Below are 26,764 nucleotides of genomic sequence, written 5' to 3' on the forward strand. Positions count from 1 at the left end.
CTCAGTGCTGTGACCAGAAGAACAGAATTTATAGAACAAAATGTATAGACTACTATGCTCTGATTTTCTGATTTCTGCAAAACAGATTTTTTGCAGAAATCAGAGCATAAAGAAAATCTAACAAAGACTCAGCATATGTGCGTTGGGAAGTCCCTAATGGAGGAAAAATATACTAAAAATATGGATTAATTAGCATGAGCAGTGAGAAATGAATACCCAGTAGAGGATAGAGTACTAATGAAGGATTTGTGCTGCTGAGCACAAGGCCCATTGCACAGGAGTCTCATTCTCCAGTCCATGCCAAACCCACCAGGATACCGAGGGGGGCTGTGTCACAGGCCTTGCTAAAGTCACAGGAAATGGCTCTCACTGCGCTTCCCTTGTCCCACGAGGACACTCCCCTCCCCCAGGCACGGCTCATGCCGGTCCCACCACAGCTTGTCCTCGCACATGATGTCACCTCGTCCTTCTGTGCCTCCAAGCCACCTTCTGGCAGCGTCTGAGAAGGGCAGGCTCTCCCTGGAACCTTGTGGGAAGGCTCCGGGGCAGGCGCTGCCTCTGGCTCTTCTTGCAAAGCAGGAAGGGGTAAACAGGAGAACACAAAACCAGAGAGAAACTTTGTTCTTCATACGAGCAGAGTGTGAGGGCACACTCGGTGTGTTGTTGAGGGGACCCCACAGCATGAGGAGGCTCCTGAGGGACAGTCCCTGTGCCCAAGGGACAACCTTCCATGCAAGCAGTGTGACAGCAAGCCCCAGGAGAGGGGCCTCAGCCCCCACCAGCCTCCCCCTGCTCCCACACCTGGGCACAAATCAGAAAAGAACGCTAAGTCACCACAAAACTCTGTTTCTACAGTGAACTGCAGTGTAGGAAAACAGGTTTCTAGTCTGGAGCAGTACATCTGTGAGAGAAAGGGAAAGCTCCAGGTAGTGCCAGCCCTATTGCTTCAACAGCTTTGTGACCACAGATGTCACCACAGTCAGCTTACATCCCCATTTTATTCTCACCTGCAGAAGCTGCAGTTTCAACCACCACTTCGCGCTCATTACAATTAACCCTCAAACCCGTGGCAGTTTTGAGTTTCTTCCCTTGGCTGAGCAAATCCCTCAATAATTTACCTCTAATTTGTATAAAATATTCCAATAGTTTCTTAAAAAAAAAAACAAGCCAAACCTTACCTTGTACATATTTATCTTGTAAATTAGAATAACAGAAATAAAATGCACAGTGACAAAAGTTTTGCAATGATTTGTACATGATAGTACATCTCTTTAAATAGGAGTACAGGCTTAGAGTCTTGAGATAGCATAAGAGGTTACAAGTAGAATTTATGCTTATTCCAGAAATCACTATTTTATAGAAAGTGCAGTGTATTTGTTGTAACAGCTGGTACTTACCTTTCCAACAAAAACAAAATGTGAGTATTTTCTGAGCCCTTTTAGTGCTGAATAAATGCTTAAAGCACACAATAGCCAAAAACCTGCCAGGTACCACACCTTGAAACCAGCTGGGAATGGAAATCCACAAATCAAACCCCAAGCTTACACCAAGCATTAACAAATGCAAAGGTCGAATATGATGATTTCCTCAACTGTTAAACCTGCACGGGGGCTAAGACTTTTATCATTTAAGGGGAAGCAAAAACCAGGTCTGAACACAGCCAAAGCTCAAATGAGCGAAAAGAATTAAGAACAAGAAGGAGCAATCATGGGGAGAGATGCGTGGGAACACATTTTCAAATTCCCACACTGCAGCTCACGACGGACACGGGGCAGTGTCTGGCGCTGCAAGAGCTTTGCAGAGGACGCTGCTGGGGACAGGGAGCGAACTACCACCGAAGCCCAGGGGCACGGAAGCCGGAGCAACCCCGGCTGCCGCCCTCAACACCGAGTGCCGCCCTCACGCCGGGTCCCGCCCTCAACACCGAGTGCCGCCCTCACGCCGGGCACCGCCCTCAACACCGAGTGCCGCCCTCACGCCGGGTCCCACCCTCACGCCGGGCACCGCCCTCACGCCGGGTCCCGCCCTCACGCCGGGCACCGCCCTCACGCCGGGCACCGCCCTCACGCCGGGCACCGCCCTCACGCCGGGCACCGCCCCCCGCCCCGCCGGTGACGCCAGCGGCGGGCACGGGCCCCGCCCCCCGGGGCCGCCACGTTCCCCGCTCCGCGGCGCGCGCGTCACGGTGGGGGCGGAGCCCACGCCGCCCAATCGGAGCACTCCGCGATGGCCGCCGCGGGTCGGCGCCGGCCAATGGGGGCGCTGTGGGGGGCGGGCGCTGTGCCCATGGCAACGGGCGCGGGGCCGCCGCGGGGCTGTCGCACCGAGCCCGGCCACAGCCGCAGCAGCAGCGCGCCCGCCGGAGCGCCCGCCTCGCACCCGCCATCGGCGCGCACCGAGCCCTCGAGCAGCCGCGGCTCCTCTCCTGCCGCAGCGGGACCCCAAGGTAGCGCCGCCCGTCCCTGTGCCCCCGGCGGCGGCGCGGGCGGAGGCCTGGCGGCGGGGCGGCCGCTGTCAGGGTCGCGGCGGGACGCGGGGGTCGCGGTGCGCTCCCGCCGGCCAGGCCGGGGCGCGGGGGCATTGCGGGGCTCGGGGCCGCCGGGCGGGAGCGGGAGCGCGGCGCAGCTGAAGTTTTCCCGCTCCAGGTGCGGGTGTGCGTGCCCGTGTCCCCCCGCAGGCTGTAGGGCGGGAGGCGGCGGCGGGCTGCGGGGCGCCGGCAGGAATGAAAGCGGAGCTGGCAGCGGCGGCAGCTGCAGCAGCGGCAGAAATGTGGAGTGGCTCGTAATTGCACAACCGCGGGGAAAACTTGGGCAGGAGACTCGGCGGGTTTCACTAGAAAGGGCACAGCTCCCGGGCATTGATGTCTAGAGTCGAAGAACGGTTTGGGTTGGAAGGAGCTTGAAGATCATTTTGTGCCATGGGCAGGGACACCTTCCACTACCCCAGGCTGCTCAGAGCCCCATCCAGCCTGGCCTTGGACACTGCCAAGGATGGGGCATCCACAGCTTCTCTGGGCACCTTGTGCCTCTGCCTCACCACCCTCCCAGGAAAGAAGTTTTTCCTAATATCTGATCTAAACCTACTCTCTGTCAGTGTGAAGCTATTCCCCCCTTGTGCTGTTACTACGTGCTCTTTTAAATAGTTGCTCTTCATCTTTCCTGAAGGTTGATTTTAGGTAGTGAAAAACTGCCATTAGGTGACCCTGAAGCCTCTTTTCCAAGCTGAACAATCCCCACTCTCTCCAAGCGTTTTCTTGGAGGAGAGGTGCTCCATCCTCTGACCAACTTGGTGGCCTCCTCTGGACTGACTGACTCCAGCAGATCGCTGTCCTTCCTGTGCTGGGGTCCCAGAGCTCACCACCTCTTACTGTGCTGTTATCTGGTACCCCTGGAGGAGCTCTGCAAGGTACTCCTGTGCCAGGCTGGCTGCTGCACTCAGATAGAATTCCAAAAGTGGAAAAGGTTGAGGTATGGCTGCAGGGAGGTAATGTTTTTTGCTGAAATGAAAACGGCTAAGGCTTTCAAAAGAGATTGCATTTGGCAACATTGTTTAGTAAGCGCGTAGGAGAAAAAAGCCTTTGTTGTTTGACTTACAAGTATTTGCTATGGAAAGATAACATCCAATAGTTTCAACATGAAACCCTCACAGTATCAACAGTGAAATGCCTGTGCACTCATGGTATCAAGTTCAGTGTGGAGGTTTGTGGTTTTTTGACATTTTGTTTCCTCTCAGTGTCAAGGAAACTCCTGTAGCTGACTCAATATTGGTGCACCTCTACTCCGAATTCTGAAGTGACTTTTTTTGTCAACCAAACAAAGCAGCACAGGGAAAATTCCTCCTGTAGAGACTGGATAGGAGCCACTCAAAGACTTTGAAACCAGGTTTTGTTGTAACTGTTATGGACCTCTGCTTAAAACTCACAGAAAGTTTATGGGAGAAGCCCACATTTCTGTGAGCACTTAAGATCCTGTTATGTTTCTCACTGTCATTTACTACACAATGATCTTGCACAGTCACAGTGCTGCTTCCACCATGGGCCACAGATTACTAACCTGGTTACATACAGTGCCTCCTAACTGTCATCATCTATTTTCCCTTTACTTGCTTCTGTTATCTCCAGGATGGTGGCAGCATTTTATTTCAGAAAAAGAAAGACAATTCTATTTAAAAATAATAATAGGTTTAAACAAATTGTGTTGATGTAGAGCAATGTGAATCTCATTCACTTCTAACCAAGACAAAGAAAAGGGGGAAATAAAATTATAAATTTGTATTGCCTTTTGGGTCTGCTTAAAACTTACATTAACAATTGGTTGCAAAGGTATCTGGTATTAAGTTTGTTATCACACTGCCTTAGATTCCATTATTTGGTGTCTGAAATTATATTCAGAAAACCCCACTGGGCAAATAAAACCAAGCAACAGCAACAACAGTAATTATTTTTTAATAATACTAAGGCAAAGTTTTCATACCTTCCCTCTGCAGTTCTGGTAGTGCTGTTGATGTAAGCTTTCTGTTCATATAAGCCAAACTGAAGATTTTCTGTCAAAAACTGTCGTCCCCCCATTATACATACCTAACTGAAATTGCAGCCATGAAAGTGGAGAGCAGTAATTCTCTCAGGTAATAAAAATGTAGAATATATTGACTTAACTGTCAGAGGTGTGGAAATATTGATGCAGGAGTTTTAGAGCTGTGCTGACTAAACAATTGAGCTTTAGATAAGAAAGATAAAATAATTTACTGGTGAGTTTGAAGCTGTTATCAGGGCTTCCTATGACTTGAGCTCCTGTGTGGAGGTATTTGATCTAGTGAGGCTTTGTGCTGCCAGTATTGATTGCTTAGTAAGCAGAAAAGATCCCTCTGAAGTTGCGTCATGACAATACTTAGCAGACACCAGACGCGAGGGTGTGGTTTTATGTAGATACAGGCATGACCAGGTGCTAATGCCAAACCAAGTGAATTCAGTCAAAAGCCATGTTCCTCTCAATAGTTTTTGCTCTTCCATATGTGTGTGATTTGAAGTTGGAAGAGCAAAAGAAACTGCATTTCATTAGAACCATTTTAATCATATTCAGTTGTAAATATTGTTCTTCATCATTGTAGGTATTCAGGATAAGTGTAGACCCTTTTCATGATTGCATTTCTCCTGCTAGTCTTTATAAAAGTAGAATGGGATGTTGATGTGTGTTTTTGTTTCTAAGCAAGTAGAAATCAATGGGAATTAGGAAATTGTGAGCATAAATCTTCTTAGGCAGCTGTCTTTAAGTGCCTAAATATTTTTAAATCTGGCTCCACATCATTAGATCTAGATTTATTCTGGACAACTATTTTGTATTTTTTTTCAAAGGGCGGAAGGTACCTTGGACTCCTGGGACATTCAAGCCTTACTTTAGCATCATCACTTGTTGTTGACTAGAGCAAAATGCATATTGTTGGAATAATTGAAATACTTTTAGATTTGAGTTAGAGTTAAAGCTCATTCATTGTTTGCGTGTAGTAGCACATTTGACGTTGCTTTTTACGTCAGCCCTGACAATATTGCCATTTGCATTTATGAAAAATGAATTTATGAGGCTCCAAATGTACTGTTGTATTATGTTCTGTGTGGGAACTGAAATTAGAGTGCAGGAAGCTATTGTTGTAGCAGTAATTATTTTTTAATTTCCTTTTGAAGCTGATAAGATTTTTATAAAGTGTACATTGAATTCAGTACAAGTTTTTGCTTGACTACTGGCTTTATAAATCTTTTTGTGAGGCAACCTTGTTGGAAATAATTAATAAAACCAAGCAAGTAGCTTTGAAAAACAAGGCTAATATTTCAACATTCTTCAGTTAGTAAGGTAGCTTTGTAGACAGAGGTATTTACTTTTTTGAAGCAAGGACAGGGAAATCCCTTGGAGGCAGGTAATATTGTAAATATGTATATGTATTTGTGTATACACACAGGTTTTTAAATTATGAACCATTAGCATCTCAACAAGAAGAAAAGTCTTCAGACTTCACTTAGGACAGAGCTAAGCACGTGTGTAGCATCAGCCATACAATTTCCTTGTATGCCATCTTTCTTTCTGGACATAGTTGTGTTGTTTCATGATACTATCCTATACTGTGTGCGGTTTGAACACAAAATTGCTCTTTCCCACTCGAGCATTCATAGTTTGTGTTACTATTGGATGACTCATTTAATAGAACAGCTGAAGTGCATTTTTAAAAAGGAGGTTCTTTCAGCAAATGTTGTACTAGGCACAGTCGAGGCATGCTGTGTTTTCTGGGAAGCTGAAAAAAGCAGCTGTTCCATCAGGCAGCTTGTAGTTGTAAAGAGAATTAAGCAGCTCCAGTGCAGTGAAAAGGTAACAAATACAGCTCAAAAGAATTTAAGTCAAGTAAACAGGATGGGAAGAAAAGATTCTGCTTCCTTTATGCACTTGAGTAATACTGTTTAATAAAGAACTATTTCCATGCAAGATTAAAATGGTTCTTGAAAAAATAAGGAAGGTGTCCTGGTGCAGAGAACTGAGTGGGATGTGCTCTATCAAAAGATTAGGACAGCATGACCAATGTGAAACCTGTTGGATGTTGGCCAGGAAAAAAAAAAGCAACATCTGAATCATACAGTTAAGTGAACAGCATTGACAGAAGAGAAAAGGAAAATACTTGAAGGATAATGAAACTTTATGTATATATAATTATATAGCAATAATAGCTGGCTTATAATAGTTAATAGCTTGCACATTAACTTCTAAAAGGATCAGTTTTCATTTGGGAAGGGAAAGGTGCAGGTGTTTTTGTGTTTGGAACATTCACTTGTATGGGGAAAACTATTGCAGCTTGTAGCCATTTCCCTTGGCATGTCATTTCCTGCTGGTGTCTTCTAGGGGCAAACCCAGTGTGGGGCACTGGTGGCCAAGAGCAGAGACCAGCCCTCACCACTGCCAAGGCTTATAGCTTAACAGAGTGGCTGCAAACAGGTTTTTCCACTTGCTTCTCAAAATTGCTGCCACAAGTCAGCTGTGCTTCTGCCAGATTAACTCACTGGACTAACAGTGTGAAGAAGATGCATTAACTCTTGGTTCATGGACTTTCATACCCTGCTTAAGGCATGAGGGCTTTGGGTGTCTGTGCAGCAAGTGCTCCTGAAAAAGACTGGGAGGAACTAACACTGGTGTTTCCAAACAATATGGCAGAAGACTAATGTGTTTCTGCCTAATTTCAAACATGTAATGTGGTTTTCTTAGGGTTCTCTAAGTGGATCAATTAATAGATTTGCAAATAAATTTTAAAGAAATGGAAAAAGCCCATGGAATTAAACATTTCCTATTTAAGCTGTGATACATGGATAGCTATATTACTGTTTCAGAGACATGAAAACAGATTGAAGATGCTAGGTGACTGGAGCAGACTGATGAGGGAATACTTTACTTCTCATTCCACTACTGATGGTGGAATATCCTTAGAAAAATAAAAATCAGTAGATATATTTTATCTATTTCCTGGCTTTTTTGTTTGTTTTTAATTCAGCACTGCCTGTGAAAATTGTTCATTTCTCCAGTGTACAGCATGAAAATAGAAAGTCACATTATGGTCATGACTGTAGAGAACATTACTGTTATCCTGCACATCTGCACTGTGTCTCACACAGGTTTAATGACTTCCATATCAGATAGAGCAGGCATATGTGAAATCTGTCAATGGGTAGGTTTATTGTGTATTATGTGAGTCCAGATTTATGTTTTCATTGCCCATCATTGTACACATGGGTTTGGCAAGTGCAAATGTGTGATGTGACATTTACAGTGTTGTGCTGTCTTGCATCATAACCATCCACTGAGACACTGCAGACACTGCATCCCGATTTTACTATATAATTTTGCCTCACTCAGTTTTAGAAACTCTGACACTGGGTGTTACTTCCTTAAAAATACTTGTGCTTTGCTGGGAAGGTGATGGAGATACCAGTACCTGCATGATGCTGTTTTCTGGGCAATGGGTGCTGCATTAATGAAAAGTAATTTTTGGGTTTGTATTATAACACCTGGCAGCTGTATAAAATAGGTGTTTAGCAGCTTGTGTTACTGTTGCTAGAACAAACTTTAAAAGTGGAATTTTGAAGTTACCTCTCAAAGCCTGTAGCTCTTTATAATTCAAATGTTCAACCCTGTTTCACTGATGTCGATAGGAATTTGTGATTAACAAATAATCAAGATTGCTGACAGGCAGCCTGCAGCTTTTTTTTTTCCAGTTGTATTTTTCTGTTCATGCAAGTACATTGGTGGCTCTCTTTGCTGCTGACTGTGTCACTCTTGTAGCTCTCACTACAAGCTACAAGAGCTTGTAGTTTTTGAAGTACTTGGAGAAGCTATTTTTCCTTTTCCCTGAAAGCTTAGGATATTGGCTTTGCTTATAAACTACAATATTTGTCAGTTCTAGAGCACTGCTTTTATGATTAGTTCTCTTTATGTACTAGAAGTGGGAATGTTTGTTTATCCCTCTTGTAAAGATAAGATTGATTTCTGATACCAGCAGATTACAGTTGTGCTACCTATACATCTAGGTGGGCTACTTGTCTGACTAAAATATCTTAATTTCCACATGACAATTATAACATTTAACTCTTTCCATCTGTTTTTGGTCAGTGGGCAGATCCAGAGCAGTTTATATTTCTATTAAAGCTTATAGAAGTAGGAATAATAATAATAATAATAATAATAATAGTAGTAGTAGTAGTAGTAGTAGTAGTAGTAGTAGTAGTAGTAGTAGTAGTAGTAGTAGTAGTAATCCACATGGCAGGGCAGGGAGGGTGTATGCTGTGCATTAGGTACTGCTGATGGCAGATGCTTCTCATCTGCAGCACCCTCTGTGATTGCTCACTTGGTGGCTCTGGTTCAGAAGAAAGCCACATTCCTGACATGGATGCACTCCAAACGCCTGGGAAAGGATGGGCATCTAGGAATGGATTTTCAAAAATCCAGAACTCTTAAAAGCAGCTGGTAGCAGGCTGAGAGTGGAATGAACTCACTTGGAGGAACAGAAAGGGGAACCCCCACTTTTCTTCTCATCCAGCCTTTTCTCACTCTTCCCTGCAGCTGCTGAATTTGAGAATTGAGTTTTGCTGGCAGGTGATGAATGTTAGATTTTGCAATGGGCCTGGTTTCTCTCTTTTAGTACACGTCAGAGTAGAAGGTGCCCAGTGACTCAGGTGACACTGGCACACTAAAGGCTGACTCATGTCTTAGTCACCTGCTTCCATGAGGAAATTTTGGTGAGTATAGTCTTGGACTAGAAGATACCTAAATACAGTAACTCTCTTTTCACTAGGTAATTGTTTTTTATTCTAATAAATGTATTTCTAGTTTACTTGTTATATCACAATTGGGTTCCTCAAAATACTGTGGGAATTGCTGTGTTAGGTATAGTTGTCTGCCAAGTCAGGTGTGATGATGGAGATATTGCTTACTTACCCATTTTGGAGACTCCTCTCCTTTTAATTCTTCCCAGTATTTGTGAAATTTTTTGGCTTGTTTTATCAAACAATAAAAACATCCACTGCACAACCTGAAGCAAAACTGCCTGATGAAGTCTTCTGAGCAGCCTATTACATCAAATAGATATGAAGAACATACTGTGATATCATCCAGTCTTTCCCATTATGTATGACAGCATGTAATTACAAAGCTTAAAAAAAACCCCATTGCCCATGAGCACCAATTCCACAGAGAGTCAGCAGAGCCAGTGGGTCTTGGTTTGACTGGGCCTTTTGATAGATGAACTCTGCTGTTACTGCAGAGGCACTTCAGGATGACACAGCTCCAATTGCCCATCCCAAATCTGGAGGTGATTACTGCTCCCTCACATGGGCTTTGGCAGGCCAGCAGGGTTACTGATATCTCTGTTGGTTCAGCTCAGCAGGGACATTTTAGCTATCAGGAAAAGGTCTGAAAAATCCAAGTGTTCCCCTCTTCAACCTAAACTGGCAATCCTTGTCTCCACAATTGTTCATGTCACTAGGAGTTGTAGGTCAGGAGCTTTAAGAGATGTCTTTAAAATGGATCACAGACCAGGTGTCATTGTTCAAAGTGTTGGCATTAGCACTTGCCTTAGGCAAAGGATGAGTCAATGCCAGAGTTGTGGGAAGCACCTGAGCTTCTGGCTTTCTCTGCTTCCCTGCCATCACCTGATGGGCTTCAGCATGCTCATTTCCTAGCCTCATAATGATTTCTAAATCACTGTTTACACACTTAACTAGAGCAGTGTATAATAATACTAATTTATCTTTATTACTATGATTTTGTATATATGAAAATATTTTGTTTGGGAAAAATACCCATCTATCAGGGTCCAGATTTTTAGTATTATCAGAAGGCTACACTGTTTTAAAGTGAATACTTCAACATACATAACCTTGCAAAAGATGTTTTGCAAAATGATGAGAGTGTATATATATATATACAGCCCCATTCATACTCAGCAAGAACTTCAGCCAGGTGGGTTTTTGTTTTACCTGTAGTACCAAGAACTACTCTCAGTCTTGACATCTACATCAAGATTAGGAGACTTGAAGACCTAGTATTTGTTAGTTATTATCATCATCATCTCTTGTGATGAAATCCTGTTGAAATTACAAACCTAGGCACAGCATGTATACAACAACATTCTGTAACTAAAAACGCCCAACATACTGGAACTTTAGCAATTTTAAAAGCAGTGGTGAATAACCAACTCATTCACTTATCAGCTTTGTAAGTCCCTGCAAGCCAACAGTTTGTGCAGAGGTACAGAAATTAACTTACCAGTTTCAACAAATCAGTCTGGGTCTGGTTTCTTTGTGTGTTTGTTTGCTTGTTTTAAGGGCTTAACCTAGGCAAGGCTAGTCAGATTTGTGAGTCTGACAGTAATGCTGACATCCAATTTCAAATGCTCAATGTGGCAGCAACAATAGCTCCTGCTATCCCATCTGCTAATGATCAGATATTAATTATTTATAAAAATGCAAGTAACAGGTATTGCAGAGCATAATCCATTTAGGCTCCTTTTGCTGAAGATGTGATTAAAAAAACAGTTTTAAAGAACTTACAAAATTTTTTATAATTCCTAAGCCTTTGACATATAAAACAATAGCTAGATAGGTAGATATACATTTATCTCCAGCTACTTCCTCATCCCCAACAAAAGAAATAATATCTCTACACATCTTGAGTGCATCTCTTTTTTTTTTTTCTTATTTTTGCTGGTTTTTTTATTTTTTGGGTTTTTTTTTTGTATATGAGTGCTTTTATTTTCCTAGCATGGAATAAGGAGGAATAAAGAGTGTCAACAATGCTTAATATTAAGTGTGTGCCACTATCAACATGTATTGCCATAGTAAAGGGCAGGTTAACCCAAGCAAAAGCAATGCGTCTCTGTCAAGTACAGATCATGCAGCCAGGAAAACTGGCACTGACACCATAATTAGTTTGTCCCTCTCTCCCCTCCCCCTAAAAAGAGATTTGGTGGTGGTGGACATAAATACTTTTGACAGAATTCCTTGCATGACTTGCTAAAGCACTTGTACAGAAATTCCTCTTGTAGCAGGTGTACTTCTGATTTATTTGACTGCACGTTTCTTCAATATTATGTCTTTTTCTTTGGCATATCTAAGCTAATTTTAGACAGACTTTGACTGGCAACTTTCACCCCCTAGGAGGTGATTTATATTACCAATATAGCACTAGATTTTGCTCAAACTTCCAGTAGAATATCCATAGATGGTGGAGTGTCACTGTCTGAACTGGCCAGATCGTCCCAAGAGCCTGACTTGCTGTCAGATGCTGGATTACCATCACTACTTCTTTTAGCTGGATTCCCTGCACTCACTAATTATTCCATCTTACTAGCTTCTGAATGAATTATTTTCAACCAAGTTTGAAAGAGGGGAAGGAGACAAAGGTCAAGAACTCAAATTGCTCAGTGCTCATCAAATTATGTGTGAGTTAGCTCCACCAAAGACACTAAAGGGATGGGGAAAACCATCTTAATAAAGCTCTCCTTCAGCAACAATTTCAGGTCATAAGAATACCACTTTTCAGGAATCTCTGACGAGTGAAATAAATCACCTGAAATACAGATATAATATGGATTGTAAAATATTCTTCCTGCCAATAAATTTTGGAAGGGGTCTTGACTCCAAATTAGGCAAAGTATTGCAGTGTTGAAACATAAAATCCACTGGCATCTACTAAGATCTGATTCAATGTCCCTAAATGATCTTTAGGAGTTTGCCAATAAATTCAGCAAAAGCATGATCCAAGTAGGAATGTCAGTATTAGTTATGTGAGACTTGAACATCCTAAATAGGTGTTGCCATCTGTTATTGATAATACCTCAGCAGGTTACAAACCCCTCATCATTTACAGCTTAGGTTTGCACACAGGTGGAAGCCAATCTCAGGAAATCTGTTTGCCTAAGAATGCCCTTCAGAAATTAAGGCTGTATTACTTCTTGGAGTTTTTGTGTTCCTTGAGAGCAGAACATTGTGAGGAAACTGGGTTATTACAGATATTTGTGTAGGAATGTAAGAAAGTTTTCCTCAGTAGAGCAGGTTAATTTTGATGTGTTAATTTTTGTGATTAATTAACATGACCTGGTCTCATTTCAGATGAAGATGTTATCTGTGCTGCCCCAGCAGTGTCTGCTGCTGCTGACATGTCTCCTAATGGCCTTGGAAGCTGTACCTATAGACATAGATAAGACAAAAGTCAAGGCAGAAGGCCATGTAGAAGGAGAGAAGGTAGAAAATCCAGTAAGTACAAAGAAACTGATCTAATTAAGTGTATATCCTAATTGTTAGCAATCTGGATACAGCGAACTCCTTTAGAAGGAAACTGATATTCCCCAATAGTATTGTCAGTGTGTGTGCTATCTACTGTGGAATTGTTCTGTTTAAATTTACTCTTTAATTTTTTTTCAATGAGCTGCTAAAGGTGAGCTGGCACATGGAAGGAATTCCCAGCTTACAACAGGAAGCACATAACTGTTCCACAGAGATTTACTTCAAGTGATTGGGTGGTGCCTTAGGAAATTCCACTCACTGATCCCAGCTCAGTGTTTCAAATAGAAAAGTAACAAATGAATTGCACTGTTTTAAAAAAGCTACACACTACATTAACATGACAGATGTTTCTGTATTACAAGGATTCCTAATCACTTTTCTCCTCTTCCTTGTCATTTGCTGAAACAAATGGACCATAAATTGCTATAGGGCAATGATGCAAATCTGAAAACACAAAGATATGTAAGACAGCATAGTGCCTGTGTTGCTAAGATTGGAGTGTCAGTTTAATAACTGTATTTAAACAAAACTAATTAATTAATTGTCAGTATGGTCTTTCCTGAATTCCCTTTTTTTTTTTCTTTTGAAGGATACAGGACTTTATTATGATGAATATCTCAGGCAAGTAATAGATGTCTTGGAAACTGATAAGCATTTCAGGGAGAAACTCCAGACTGCTGACATAGAAGAAATAAAGGTAGGTTTGAAAAAGAGAGTTAAATTGAGGTTAATTAAATCCATAATCATGTATGTTGTATTCTTTCTTCCTGTGCTGTTGTGAATTGCCCCTTCAGGAGCTGGAAATTTAGGAAGGGATGAGTAGGAAACAGTCTGAAGTGACAGACTTAAGGAGGAGATCCTGCCTTTTGTGTTTGCTTTGATCCCTCATGTTGCTGCTGGCAGCTTGTGGCATCTGTCCCTCCTGTGCTGTATCTAGGGTCAGCCTTGGAGATTCCTCTCCATTTCCAGGTTCCTGCAATACACATCAGTGGCTGCTGCTGCTGCCTTGTACCTTCCCTCAAGCCCAACAGCCCTCCTTGATGGATCAGGCATTCTGTGGGCTTCACACAGTTCTTTTGAACTCAGCTGAGAATATTTGATCAAGAAATTTGCCACAAATGTTATTAAAAATTGCTCCCTCAAGGCTATGGTCTGGCTCTTCGGAGGAGCAAGATACTTAGAAATTCTCTTTTCTGAAAGCTTTTAGGATTCCTCTCTGTTTCCATAACCATAAGCATAAAATTTTTGAATCTGCTCTTTGAAAAAATGTTGAGATTCTTACAGTGTGGGCTACAGTATAGCCAGAGACTGCCATTAGTCTGCTGTCTTGCAGTTTATGTCTAATGGGAATCCTAAAGGCTTCTTTCTTCCAGTGTTTATGCATGACTTTTTTGTTTTTGACAGAGTGGAAAGCTAAGCAGAGAGCTTGATTTAGTCAGCCACCATGTGAGAACACGGCTGGATGAACTAAAGAGACAAGAGGTAGCAAGATTAAGAATGTTAATTAAAGCTAAAATGGATTCTGTTCAAGGTAAGAGTACAGAATTTATTTAGGTGAGTTAACAGATGGAATTGTGTTAGAGAAATGTCAAAGTCCAGCAGCTGTGCATTGTTTGTTGTCACCAGTAATGACTAAACAGAGTCAGTGTCCTTTCTGAGCTGGCCTGGAGCCATTACAGACCTGTCTTTATAGGAAACTGGGGAGAAGAGAAAACCATCTCTGTTTTATAAATAACTGAACTTGTTTGTCAGTGGATTTTTCAGATACTTCTACCTCTTATTTTTAACCTCTTATTTTTGTAATGCATCAATTCATAAATTACTTACAGAGAACCAGTAACATGGCAGGACTATGTTTAAGAGAAAAACTATGACACAATATTTCATATTCTTAGGGGGTAGAAAATTTTTTGGTATTTTATTATTGTAAAGATGTTTGCAAGTTTTTGAGAGAGATCCCAAGGAATTGAATACATAACACATCATATAAAATACTCCTAGAATAAGGATCTGTCTTGCAGGCTAAGCTAATTTAGATGTGGCAAAAAGATGTTTATGGGTCTGTTGTTCCTATTGCAGACAAGCAGTCCAGTGACATCATGGTGACATTCACAGCTAGGTGACAGCAGCTAATGATACCTGGTTGTGTACATAGTTGTTTTAGGTATTGTGAAGCTTAATGGACTGATTACTTCTGCCCCTCTCTGCCTTCATAAATCAGTAGTAACTAACAGAGCATGCTTTAGAAAAAGAATTCCCCCCAGCACCTCAGATCTTACAGTGTAAATGTGAGCTCTTACATTTGGGAACAGATTATTGCAGTTCAGAATATTCAGATGAGTACTAAGATGTAAAAACATGGCCAGATTAACTATAAAATACAGCTGCATCTACACAGCTAGACAACATCTTGGAATATACACAAAGAGCATTGAAATAGCAACAGGCAGAGTGGTTTGATTTCCTTATTTTTGCTCTTGCAATCTTTTCCCTATAACACCATTTAGTATTTTAGTCTTCTGTCTGATCTACAAAAAGAATAAAAAAGGCACACAAACCCCTCCTCTTTTCATTCCTCTCAGCTGGATCAGGTTAAAAAAACTCCAGACAAGTAGACCTGAGATTATATGCAGCATAAATTCAGTCCTCATCCAGATGTGTTTTTAAACATTTTCACCAGGATCCTTGACTGATTAGTACAGGCCAGAAGAATGTTAGGAGTTGAGTCTCAGGTCATACAGTAATGTGGCAAGTAAATAGTGTCAAATAGAATTATTCTTCTCCCCTAAATGTAAAAAATGGAGAAAAATGGGTTTGGGGGCTGGTGTTTTTTCAGTGTTGATTTTTCTGGAGCCTATTACTACGCTTCTGAAAATGTTTCAAACACAGACAAAGGCACATATATTTAAACAGAAATTATGATCTCACCAGGGAGGAATGATGGCTGAAATCTGCCCTGGCCAGCGTTTGCTGTTTTGTCTTAATACAAACACACATTGATTGTAAAGCAGATAGTTTGTAAAAAAAAAAGTATATTCAAAAATGTGTTTTCCAATTTGCTTAGCAAAGAATATTTTATTTGTTTTAAAACAATCTAGTAACAGCTTGTCACAACTGTTGTACTTAACATATGAAAGCATAAGAGAGTAGCTTTAGTGTTCAGAGACCATGGTAACAGAGAAGCTGTGGTAGAAATGTGTGTAGTTTTAGTGCATTGTGTGGTGATATTGGTGGGTATCACTCCTGTCACAAGGAAGAGAAAATGTTTCCACCTTTTAGACCCAAGACCTGACTCTCCACTGTCTTGCACTTCTCTTTTTTCTACAAATGAAGTTTAACTATCTGCTTATTTGGTTTGATACAATTTTACACCATATTGTACATAAATCTTTGGCCAAATGTGTAATTTGCAAAACATCCAGGGCAGTAGAAGAGTTGGACTTTTCCCCATGCAAGAAAAATATGCAGGTTGTTAGCTTAGGTATAGCACAATGTCAATGATGTAATTTATATAAAAGAGAATAAGATTTTGTTTTTCTTTGTAAAGCTCAAATTGATCATACTTTCTCTTGCTGAAGCAGAAGCTGTAATTTGTGCATGTAAAATGATTGGGTGCAATGCAGCACTGACCCAGCAGAAGAAATGTAGTGCCATCAAACTTGATGGCACTACATCAAGTTTGTAGGAATGTAGTACCATCAAATTGCCACCATGTTTGTCAACCTGCTCCAGGAAAAGCAACTTGAAAAATGTTACTGTAGTTTCCTCCAACAATGAAAAAATTATTCAGTCCTCAGTTTTACATGTATACCTTGTTCTTCCAGACACCGGTATAGACCATCAGGCTCTCCTTAAGCAGTTTGAGCACCTGAACCATCAGAATCCTGACACTTTTGAACCTAAAGACTTGGATATGCTGATCAAAGCAGTGAGTACCAGAATTTAACTGCTGTGGGGGTTGGGGGTTTAATTTTTGTGCTTTTTACCTCTGGTAAAGGGAGGTCCTTTCCTATACACCACATTTTATAAATGACATGCAGTTTTCATTTTCAAAGAAAAGTCGGTTGTCTCCATGCACACTTGAAAACTGGTGCCAGTGTGCATGATGCAAGAGTCCATAGATTTTTGGGATGTCATCTTAGCAGGACTTAACATTCATATGCCAGTACAAGCAACTTTGGGAATAAAACACACCTTTCTGAGAGCCTTTAAATTAAATACAGGTGAGATAGGGGTGCTTTTTTCCCCAAGTGTTTTTTTCTGATTTCTGTTTCTAAATGATACAGAACTCTCACAGAATGATGTAAATAATCATCCCTGGCCTAGCCATATGAATTTTGGGATCTCCTGTGTACACATCAAGCTGCAAAACCACAGCAGAGTAGAATTTGAGGTAGAAATATTAGAAGTTGCTTATGCTGAGCATGGCATTCAGTGTCTGGTCAGCAGATTCAGTATCAGTCACAGGTGTGTGAGGTTTATTCAAGGGATGCAGTTAAGCTAAACAGGACATGGCTTTTTTCAACTGCTAGAGAAAAATAGACTTTCCAGAGAGAAAAAATGTCTCAGATACACTTCAAAGAGCACTGCATGTCTGATATGAGAATTTGAATAGTTTTTAATACTTTCAAAATAAATCGAACGATAATTTCTGTGTAATTTTTTTTTACCCATGGAAGATTTTATCTCCATTTTCTATAGAATTATTTTTTGTAGAGATATTACAATTTTCCTAAACATTTCTGAACATCACTTCTGGGAAAATTCTGGTTGGCTTGGAGAAGCATACCCTTAACAGGGCAGTTATTTTTATTACATATTTTATTGTTTTGTCTTCTCATTTCTCAGCCAAGGTACTGACAGGGTGTAATGGGTACTTAAGGGGGTCTTAGCTTTGGAATTGTTTTGTAAAACATACAGCGAATCTGAAAAGCAGAATGTAAATAATGGAGAGACAGTATCCGGTGTAAACTTGTTACTTTGAAAAGCACTACCAAAACATCCTTTCATACTTTGGCCTGTATGAAAATGACACAACTTTAAACTCTATACAAGAACTTGTCAGAAATTCTCCTCTCATACCCCTTCTCTCTATTTAATTGTTTGGGGCCTTTTAATTTAATTTTTATTAAGCTGCTGCAAACTAAGTCCAATTATTAATGAAGGCACTTGTGTCATTAAACTGTAGGATAAACTACAAATGTTCTTATTCTGAAATGATCAAGGAATTAATGGTACTGTCAGTGTAGGACTTGCTTAACTTGAGTTCATTTATTACTTCCTGATGAGAAAGGACACCTTGAAGCTTTCTTACAGCACCATGTAATTGCAAAAACTGTCCAACAGATGAACCATTAGAAATTAACTCCTGTGAAAATAACCAAGGGAGGAGAAATGTTTCTGCATCACTGTCATGTGAAAGGAAGCCCCAGCCAGACTGCCCTGAATGGCAGCATGGCCAGTCTTGCCCACAGATCTGAACAATACAGTGGTTTTAATGTCAGATTATGTTACATAATCATCTGTCTGCGTGTATCCCTATTTTTAGGCTACAAGTGACCTGGAAAACTATGATAAGACTCGCCATGAAGAGTTTAAGAAATACGAGATGATGAAAGAACACGAGAGGAGAGAGTATTTAAAAACACTGGATGAAGAAAAGAGGAAGAAGGAAGAATCCAAATTTGAGGAGATGAAGAAAAAGCATGGAGATCACCCTAAAGTTCACCATCCTGTAAGGCCTGTTCTTACTTGACTGAGTGTGAGCTTTCCTTTCTGGAGAGAAAAAGCTCATACACAGAAGGGTGTAGTTTGTTTGTTCTCATCATTTGCCTCCTCTTACTGACATGGGCACACTGCTGAGAGCATGGCAAACCCCAGTGTATAAACCCCCATTCTTTCTGTACAGATGTGTTATTTGCTGCCAGAATTCCTACACAGACACTGAAATTCACAAGGTAGAAGCCAGAACATTATTCAAAACTGTAGGGCTGCCTGCATGGTATGCCTGGCCTGCAAGGAGCTGCATCACAGTACATTTGCTCTAGGAAAGGCAAAATAATTCAGCTCCCTTCAGCTTTTGTTTCTGGATGGGGCTCTCTGGCCATAACTGATCATTACAGGTGCTCCTTTCCAGAGAATATGCATTTCCTTTACACTCCCTCTTTCCCTGGGCCTTTCTGTGTAATGAAAGTATTAAACTTGTCCAAAAGGAAGGGAAGAAAATGCCACTGATTCCATTTGCCACATGACTAATCTGCAAATAAAGCAAGCCTTTCAGAGGAACCATAATGCAAAGGTAATGCAGGGCAATTACACTAAATTGTCTTTTGAATAGTTTTTCTTTGTAACCAATCTATAGGGAAGCAAAGATCAACTGAAAGAGGTGTGGGAAGAAGCAGATGGACTAGATCCTAATGAATTTGACCCCAAAACATTTTTCAAATTGCACGGTAAGAGGTTTAGTTTTAATTTCATGAACAAGTGAAGTGACTTTGTTACATTCTGCTGAGGACAAGTTTGTCATATGTTAGGATGAAGTCTTACACCTCAAGCAACTTGGGTGAATCTGAATAATACAAAGGAGAAAATATTTGTTATTGTTTGTAAATTTCATGCAATGTTTTAAATGCAGTTTAAAATTTAAAACATTCAGAGATTTGTTGAACTGCTCCTAAAATCATACAGGCAAAATACAGTAGGGATTCCTTGGGGAAGTATGGGTAGTTAGAGGGCTGTCCATATCTATAACTTTGCTTGCACAGTAGGTAATGGGAATAAATCCTCTGAGATTTGTGTAGGGGCAAAACCTGCTATCTCATCATCTCTGGACCTAAGTACCAGATGCCCCTAATCTTTGGAGTGGTCATAGAAGGGCCAAGGCTCTTCAGAAATTGCAATATTCCCTTGATAGAACAAACACCCTCTAATCCAGCCCCTAGATTTCTGAGGAATGGACAGCTAGAAACAACAAGCAGTAGCAGTGATAAGGATGCATCTCAGTGAACACCTTGCTTTACAACTTTGATCTGATATTGTTAAATGCTTCATCATAAAGTGCCCCTACATAGATCCTGCCTGGCACTAGGCTGCAAAGGGTTGAACAATACACAGAATTTGACTAATCTCAAAGATGATAATTCAGATAAAGTGTTCTAGTTTGAGCCTAAACTTTTATCTCAGTTTATAACTTACAATAAGCATGTATTATTACAGAATGGTTTGGGTCCTTAATGATCATCTAGTTATAGTTCCTAAATCTTTTCTTTCCCGAAGGAGATTTTGAAAAATAGCTTTCTGAAATTTTTTTGGTAACTTCTTTGTGCAAAACCTATCGAAACAGAAACAGCTGAAATCACCTGTTGCCTTAGAGCTTAGAATATAGAAAACTTCAAATTATTACCCAGTATTTTTGTGTAGTTGTTTTGAAGTGGATATTTTCTTTTCATTTCAGAGGTAGTGTAAGAGTATTCAGAGCACAATGTAGGATAAAAGATGGATCATTAACTATTAAGTATTCTCCTCTCTGCATTTGTCATGAAAAGTCATCTTACACGTATTTCAAGTGCTGCATGTTTATATAGATTTTGATGTAATTCTTTAAGTTTTTAAGGATCATATTGTCAGTTAAAGTTTTTCTGCAGAATCTTGGTGCTTGCTCCTGAGTCTTATTACAAATTTAGTGGCTAAATGGGGACAACTTGTTCTCAGCAATATTTTTTGGCAGTTGCAGTCTGCGCAATCCTGTGGTGACCTATTTCAGTTTGTTAATCTAAGAAGTGGAGAGATTGCTGCAGACTTGTCCAACCAACCAAAAGTGACACTCCAGCCAATGCCTGCTAAAAAACTCAACAGTAGAAACAACTTCTGTAACCAGCTTCTTGTTAAGTGTGTACGCTGATCCTTACTTAACTCCTGGAGATCTATTATGTGTGTGACTTTCTATATGCACTCAACTTGTATTTTTAAAACTTCTTTTGTAGATGTCAATAATGATGGTTTCCTGGATGAGCAAGAATTAGAAGCCCTATTTACTAAAGAGGTAAAAAAATTATCTTCTATCAGTAAAGGGTAACAGGGATGTCTGTTTTTCTCAAGTATATTTGAGGACTTTGGACTACAAAATAGAGCATTCATACATCCTTAATTTTTCTACAAAAGTGTAAAAAGCAGGCAAAATAAAGAAGTTGAAGAATAAGAGTCAGACATCAGAAATCTAGTGCACATGTATTTTTCTGCCCCAGGCTTGCTGGAGATTCTGTAACTAATCTGCAGGATAGGTATTAACCTGTGCAAATTGCAGTGTAGAGAGCTGCCCTCCCTAGATGCACCTGATAAAGGTTCTGAAGCTGGGCACCTGTGCTCAATCAGTGTTCATCAACAAGTCTGATGAGAAAAAGGGTCACACTTGTGTGCCTTGGCTCAGGGACAGCACTGTGGAAGTGGCTACAGAAGTTTATTTTATGTCTGGCTAGTTTGAAGCACATGTACATCTGATAAAGTAGACTGGCTCTTAGTTTCTTTAAGCCTTGGTTTGTTGTCTAAAAATTTAACTCTGGTGCAATAACTTGCCATAATCCCCTTCACTACAATGAAGATACAGTGCAGTCCTTTTTGACAGGGGTCTCCCTGTTTTATAGTTTTGTAGTGTAAAAACTAATGGTCTGGGGCCATTACCAAATTACCTGTGGCTGGGCAAGTGAAGCTCAGTGCCTGAGAAGGCCAAGTACAAATACATAAGCATGAATTCCCTAGAAAGACATTGTGCAAGAAGAGAAGTGAACCATTAAATTTGGCACTGAATTTGTCTTGTGATACTCTGAATGCTTATGGGGTCAGCTGCATGCCCTGGTGAAAAAGCCACTCTCTCCCATTCCAGAAACCACATGGAACCTCTGCCTGCTTTGAATCAAATGTAGGATCAGACTTTGCACACTGAGGTCAACTTGACTGTGACATCCACAGCACTGAAGTGTAACAGACCACATGAATTAACTGAAAACTTCATTCTTAGGAAAGAAAGGCTCACTTGTTGCTTAAATACTGTGCTGAAAGAGGAACATTGCACACACAGAGAACATCTCACACCACTTTTCTAGATATGCTCTGCCATTTGAATGAGCAGCCTTTTCTTCAAACTAACATGTACTAATTTTAAATTTCAGTTAGAAAAAGTTTATGATCCCAAGAATGAAGAGGATGACATGGTTGAAATGGAAGAAGAAAGGCTGAGAATGAGAGAACATGTAATGAATGAGGTGGGGGCCGATTCCTTTCTGTGTTCACAAAATACATTTCTCCTGACATGAAGTGTTGTCCAAGTGCAGCAGAAAGGGATGGCCTGTCACACTGAGAGCTGCTTGTGCTGGGATTATGCCAAGTTACAGTTCTCAAAACCTGTCCCTGTGTTCTGATGTAATGCCTGCTGGCTAGTTTTCATTTAAGGAGTTCCAGAGAAGGAATTATTCTATAGCCTTGGCTGTTTGCAGATACTGAGATTCAGCAGAAATTCCTTGTGAGTTCTGTGTCAAACAAGGAAGACTAAATTTCCTTTGGCACTTGGCAGATGGGTAAGATTTAGGTGTGAGAAGAGGGAGCAGAGCAAAGTCTTCTTTCATATAGCTCAGATTTGTCCCTTTAAAAGGGGGCTCAGAGCTCAAGCCATCACCTGTGACAGTGAAAACCTTCACTGGGTCTCATGGGTTTTCAGCTCAGGAGACACAGGAATGGAAAGGGAGTGTTTTGAACCACTGTGTTTTCCACCCATAATATTTCTGTATTTCAACTGTATTCCTTAAACTTGAAGAACACAGCAAGCTTGGTCATCTATTAGTCATAAAGGGAAGCATTTCCTCCCTTCCCCTTAAAGGATTTCAGCACAATTCAGTTGGGTGGGATTTTTGTTTTTCAAAACCTCCCACTCCAACGGTGGAGATAATTTTGTAACTGTGAGTCAGAGTAGTTACCAGAAAGCTACAAAACATCTTTCTCAAAAAAAAAAAATCATGCATTCCACTATTAGTGTTTGGACTGTGAGCACAAGTGTTTCCAATAAAGCCAGTGAATTTCGAAGTAAAATGTCAGGATTTACTTTGTAGTTCTATTTTTGTTAAGATACATAAACTTACGCGAGGAGTTTTCAGAAAATGTTGTGGGCACTCCCTCAAAAATGGGACATATAAACAATTAAAAATGGTTATATTTGATTGATGAAATAAAAACATTAGCTTCTCCAAAAGCTGTCTTTTACCTTGAGCTTAATTTTTTGCTTCAAATAGGTTGACATCAACAAGGACCGGCTAGTGACTTTGGATGAGTTCCTGCGAGCTACAGAGAAAAAGGAATTTTTGGAGCCAGACAGCTGGGAGGTAATGAAAATGTGTTCCAAGTACAACATGCAGCACCATTACCAGCACTTGGAGCAGGAAACCAAGCGGCATGTCTGTGACCTTTGGTTTTTTTCAGCTCTGCTCTGGTATGTGTGTCGTTAAGCCCCTCGGCTGAAGGTAGCATTGAGCTGCCTAAATGTAATGCAGATGTGAATTCCACACACAGAAAAGGTCTGGCGCCACCCCGGGGATTCGGGAAGAGCTTTTCACACGTGCTTTTCAAATGGAAATGCACATTTTGTTTATGAATCACTTCAAAGGGAAGATAAGAGCTCAGCTGGAAGAAAGAGGATATTTTTCTCCTACATCTAAATCCTTAGTAGAGCTTTGTTGAGAAAATAGTGAGAAATGGCTGTTTTGCTGTTTTCATTGAGAATACAGTGTCATGTCTCACTATTTTGTTTTGAGGGTTTTTTTAGTGAATCGTGTAAGAATTTCAGTAAGAAAATAAAAAATACTCCTGCTTTCCTGAGTACTCATACTAAGTATTTTCCTAAGTATTCACGCTTGTATGGATTTCCTTGCAGACACTAGATCAACAGCAGCTCTTCACCGAGGATGAGCTGAAGGAATTCGAAAATCACATTTCCCAGCAGGAAGATGAACTCAGAAAGAAGGCAGAAGAACTTCAGAAACAGAAGGAAGAGCTACAGAGGCAGCACGATCAGCTTCAGGCTCAGAAACAAGAGCTTCAGCAGGTACATGTGTGAGGACAGCATATATCCGTTTCCTCTTTTCTCTGTCCTTGTGTGCCTCTCCACAATTCCCAGTTCTGGAGACTTGATTTCTCATATGAGTCCCAGCTGAATTCTAAACTAATGGAACCACAGCAAAACACAGCCTGGTGTTCTGAATTAAAGCAACTCAACACTACACCCACTAACAAAGACCTTACATAACTGCAGCATTTGGTTTAGGTGTGTTCATTTACGTCACATCAGAGAAAGGTGGCAAATTCAAGTTTTTCAACTGCTGTATTTTATTTTTCACCAGGTTGTAAAACAGATGGAACAAAAGAAACTACAGCAAGGAATTCCTCCTGCAGGACCAGGTGGAGAACTGAAAATCCAACCCCGTATGTGACTTTCTGTGTGGATACACAAACTTAAAAATCAGATTTGCAATGTAAAAGTCATTACCTCCATATTTGCTGTTAAAATTATTAACTTAATGCAGCTTTAATGACCTCTGGAGAGAGGTTCACTAACCTGTTTTTCAGAGGGAAGTAAGTACTAAGTACTCCTGAAATGTCACTGCTTTTAAGTCCATAGTAAGAAACCAGAGTCCTAGCACAAGGCATCCAGTGGGCAGAGGAGGAGGATTGTGTTGTATTAGTCTGAAATACTGAGATTAGGGCATCCAGGGAAGAACAGGTACATACAAAAGACAGGTCCCATGATCTGTGGCTGCACTGCAGTCTGAGGCTGCATTTAAAATCCTCAGTGGCCAATTTGGCAGCAGCTGGATATTGCAGGACACAAGAAGTCAGCCTTGGGCAGTGTGAATGACCAATGGCTTCAACACCCTCAGGAGAAGGCAGTGGCATAAAAAAATAATTGCATTTCATCACTGGTGACAGCAAAAGTCAGGGATATATTAGCACTTCTTATCCATAGCACACTGCCCAGGTTTCCTTTGTGCTCTGCTGCCCCATGCATCCTAAATCAGCCTTTTCTTGAAGGCTGAAACTATGCTGGCTTTATTGGCTTCCATGTTCAGTGAAGCTCAAGAACTTCTGACATTGATCTCAAATAGAAGCTTCAGATCTATCTAGGCAGCCTGTTGAGTATAAGGAGCTCTTAACTGCTCCTGCAGGGCCTGCAGTGGGATTTCAAACCTCAGGAGCTGTGTTCAGTGACTACAGCTTACCTTGTTGGGTGCCCTGAAATTCTGCCCACTCAATTCTGTGAAGGAAAGTGATGAGATTTAAGAACCTACTTAATTCTGCCTTTTATTTGCTTTGAAACTGCCTGGAGGTAACTTCATTTTATGATCCTTCAATCCAAGAGCCTCAATTCCCCTCACCTTCAGTAAAACCATTGTGTAATAGCAGATGGTACATCTTTCAATACTGGCAATATTGTAGCAGATACTGTTCTTAACACATGCATTCTTTTATGTAAAATCATTCTGTAAAGTCATTTAATTAGGTGTCATGAGAATTCATTATATGAGCCAGAACTGGTCATTACTCATTCACTGAATCAAGGATGTCCAAGTAGACACTACTTTAAATCTCTAGGCCACTGGAGCTACTAAAGGAATGTGAGAGGGGAAAAAAAAATCCAGAAATAAATTTGCATGTTCTGAAATCTTCCATCAAAGGATGAAAATTAGTATTACTCAAATGTAGGCAAAGAGAGAACATTTTAAGTACTGATGCAGTGAGGAGGAACATACAGGAGCAGGTTGTTAATTATTTCTTTGTCAAGTTTCCCATATTGGAATTAAAGGTCTCATAAAAACATGATTTATTTCAGAAAGAACAATGTGTTATGTGAGAATATTTCACAGAAAGCAGAAACAATTTGTAATCTAAGAGGTAACACTGACTAATAGTGCAGTGTGTTGGGTCTCAATCCCAAAAACTCTTGATTCCACTTATAGACCAGAAAACAAAGGTTTTGTTTGAGTGTCCCTATGCTAGAAACTTTAATTTAGAGAATTTCCACATTTGGGGCCAGTGTACTGAGATGTTACAAAGGGTTGTGTTCTTGTTTTGCAGCTGCTGAGCACAAAGCTGCAGATGCAGCACAGCACCCAGCAGGAGGAGATCAGCCTTTACCACCAGGACACGTGCAAGAAGCAGCTGTCAGAACTGATCCAGTTCACCCTTAACCACTCGTGCCTCAACTTTATAGCATCTTTATTATTTGGGGGGGAGGGAGGGAGGGAGGGGTGGGGGGGACAGGAAATCAGAGTCAAACATGAACTTTCTCCCTCAGACTGTAAAATCATCAGGAATGTTAGACATGAAGTATCAGATTTGCTTTTTAAGTTAAATTAATTTTCTCTCAAATGCATTGGTAAGAAACACAAGGGGATCATGTAGAGGCTATAACAGAGAAGGAAAATAAGGAAACCATTAATACTAAAGGTTTTTTTGGCCAGGGGACTGAGATGTTGAACTCTCCCCTCACAAAGAAGGGGGAGACGTCTGCCATTCTGTGTTTAGGCATGAATCAGGATCTTCTCAGAGAGGAAACAGGGAACAGGCCTGGATGTTAAGTTAGGTCTAGTTTGATGTAGAAACTCTTTCCAGAAATGCTGAAAAGCAAAAGATGGGGAAACAAAGACCATAGATAAAGGCCTATTTCCAGCACTACCAAACTCTTCCTTCTTTGAGACCAAATAAAAATAAAATTTCTTAATCACAGAAAACTTGCACTTTGTAAAATTTAAACACAGCAAAGAATTCTGTGGAACAGTGAATATTTTTCATGTTTACAGAAACCTAAGAACTTCACTGAAAGCCTTCAAAAGGAATACTGTGCTTGTGTACTGATCTGAACCGTCCTCCTTGTTGAGATGAATTCTGTGTAGCAGTTGAAAGCTCAACTGGCCCTTG

The 26,764-nt window shown here is 40.8% G+C and overlaps 1 protein-coding gene across 3 annotated transcripts; it reads left to right on the forward strand.

Moving 5' to 3' along the window:
• Nucleotides 1-2,289: 2,289 nt before the first annotated feature.
• NUCB2 (nucleobindin 2) lies at nucleotides 2,290-26,075 on the forward strand. 3 transcript variants are annotated; one of them, XM_059473849.1, is made up of 13 exons: nucleotides 2,290-2,446; nucleotides 12,635-12,778; nucleotides 13,398-13,505; nucleotides 14,213-14,339; nucleotides 16,633-16,736; nucleotides 18,357-18,542; nucleotides 19,170-19,260; nucleotides 20,791-20,849; nucleotides 21,973-22,065; nucleotides 23,086-23,175; nucleotides 23,724-23,894; nucleotides 24,190-24,271; nucleotides 25,922-26,075. In XM_059473849.1, exons 2-13 carry the CDS (start codon nucleotides 12,635-12,637, stop codon nucleotides 26,032-26,034), a joined length of 1,368 nt encoding a protein of 455 aa, XP_059329832.1. In that variant the 5' UTR covers nucleotides 2,290-2,446; the 3' UTR covers nucleotides 26,035-26,075. The 3 variants fall into 3 exon arrangements, with proteins under 3 accessions (XP_059329832.1, XP_059329834.1, XP_059329833.1); XM_059473850.1 differs by lacking the exon at nucleotides 2,290-2,446 and adding an exon at nucleotides 3,449-3,467 and having other exon boundaries at nucleotides 25,922-26,074; XM_059473851.1 differs by lacking the exon at nucleotides 25,922-26,075 and having other exon boundaries at nucleotides 24,190-24,279.
• The last annotated feature ends 689 nt before the right edge of the window (nucleotides 26,076-26,764 follow it).

This window comes from Ammospiza nelsoni, chromosome 6 (assembly GCF_027579445.1).
Source record: "Ammospiza nelsoni isolate bAmmNel1 chromosome 6, bAmmNel1.pri, whole genome shotgun sequence".
Lineage (NCBI taxonomy): Eukaryota > Metazoa > Chordata > Aves > Passeriformes > Passerellidae > Ammospiza > Ammospiza nelsoni.

Bases quoted from the DNA above. Each gene is read 5' to 3' on its own strand.
- NUCB2 (XM_059473849.1), top strand. From the start codon at position 12,635: ATGAAGATGTTATCTGTGCTGCCCCAGCAGTGTCTGCTGCTGCTGACA. The intron at 13,506-14,212 runs GTAGGTTTGAAA...TGTTTTTGACAG, and splicing joins CTGACATAGAAGAAATAAAG to AGTGGAAAGCTAAGCAGAGA. The intron at 23,176-23,723 runs GTAATGAAAATG...ATTTCCTTGCAG, and splicing joins TGGAGCCAGACAGCTGGGAG to ACACTAGATCAACAGCAGCT.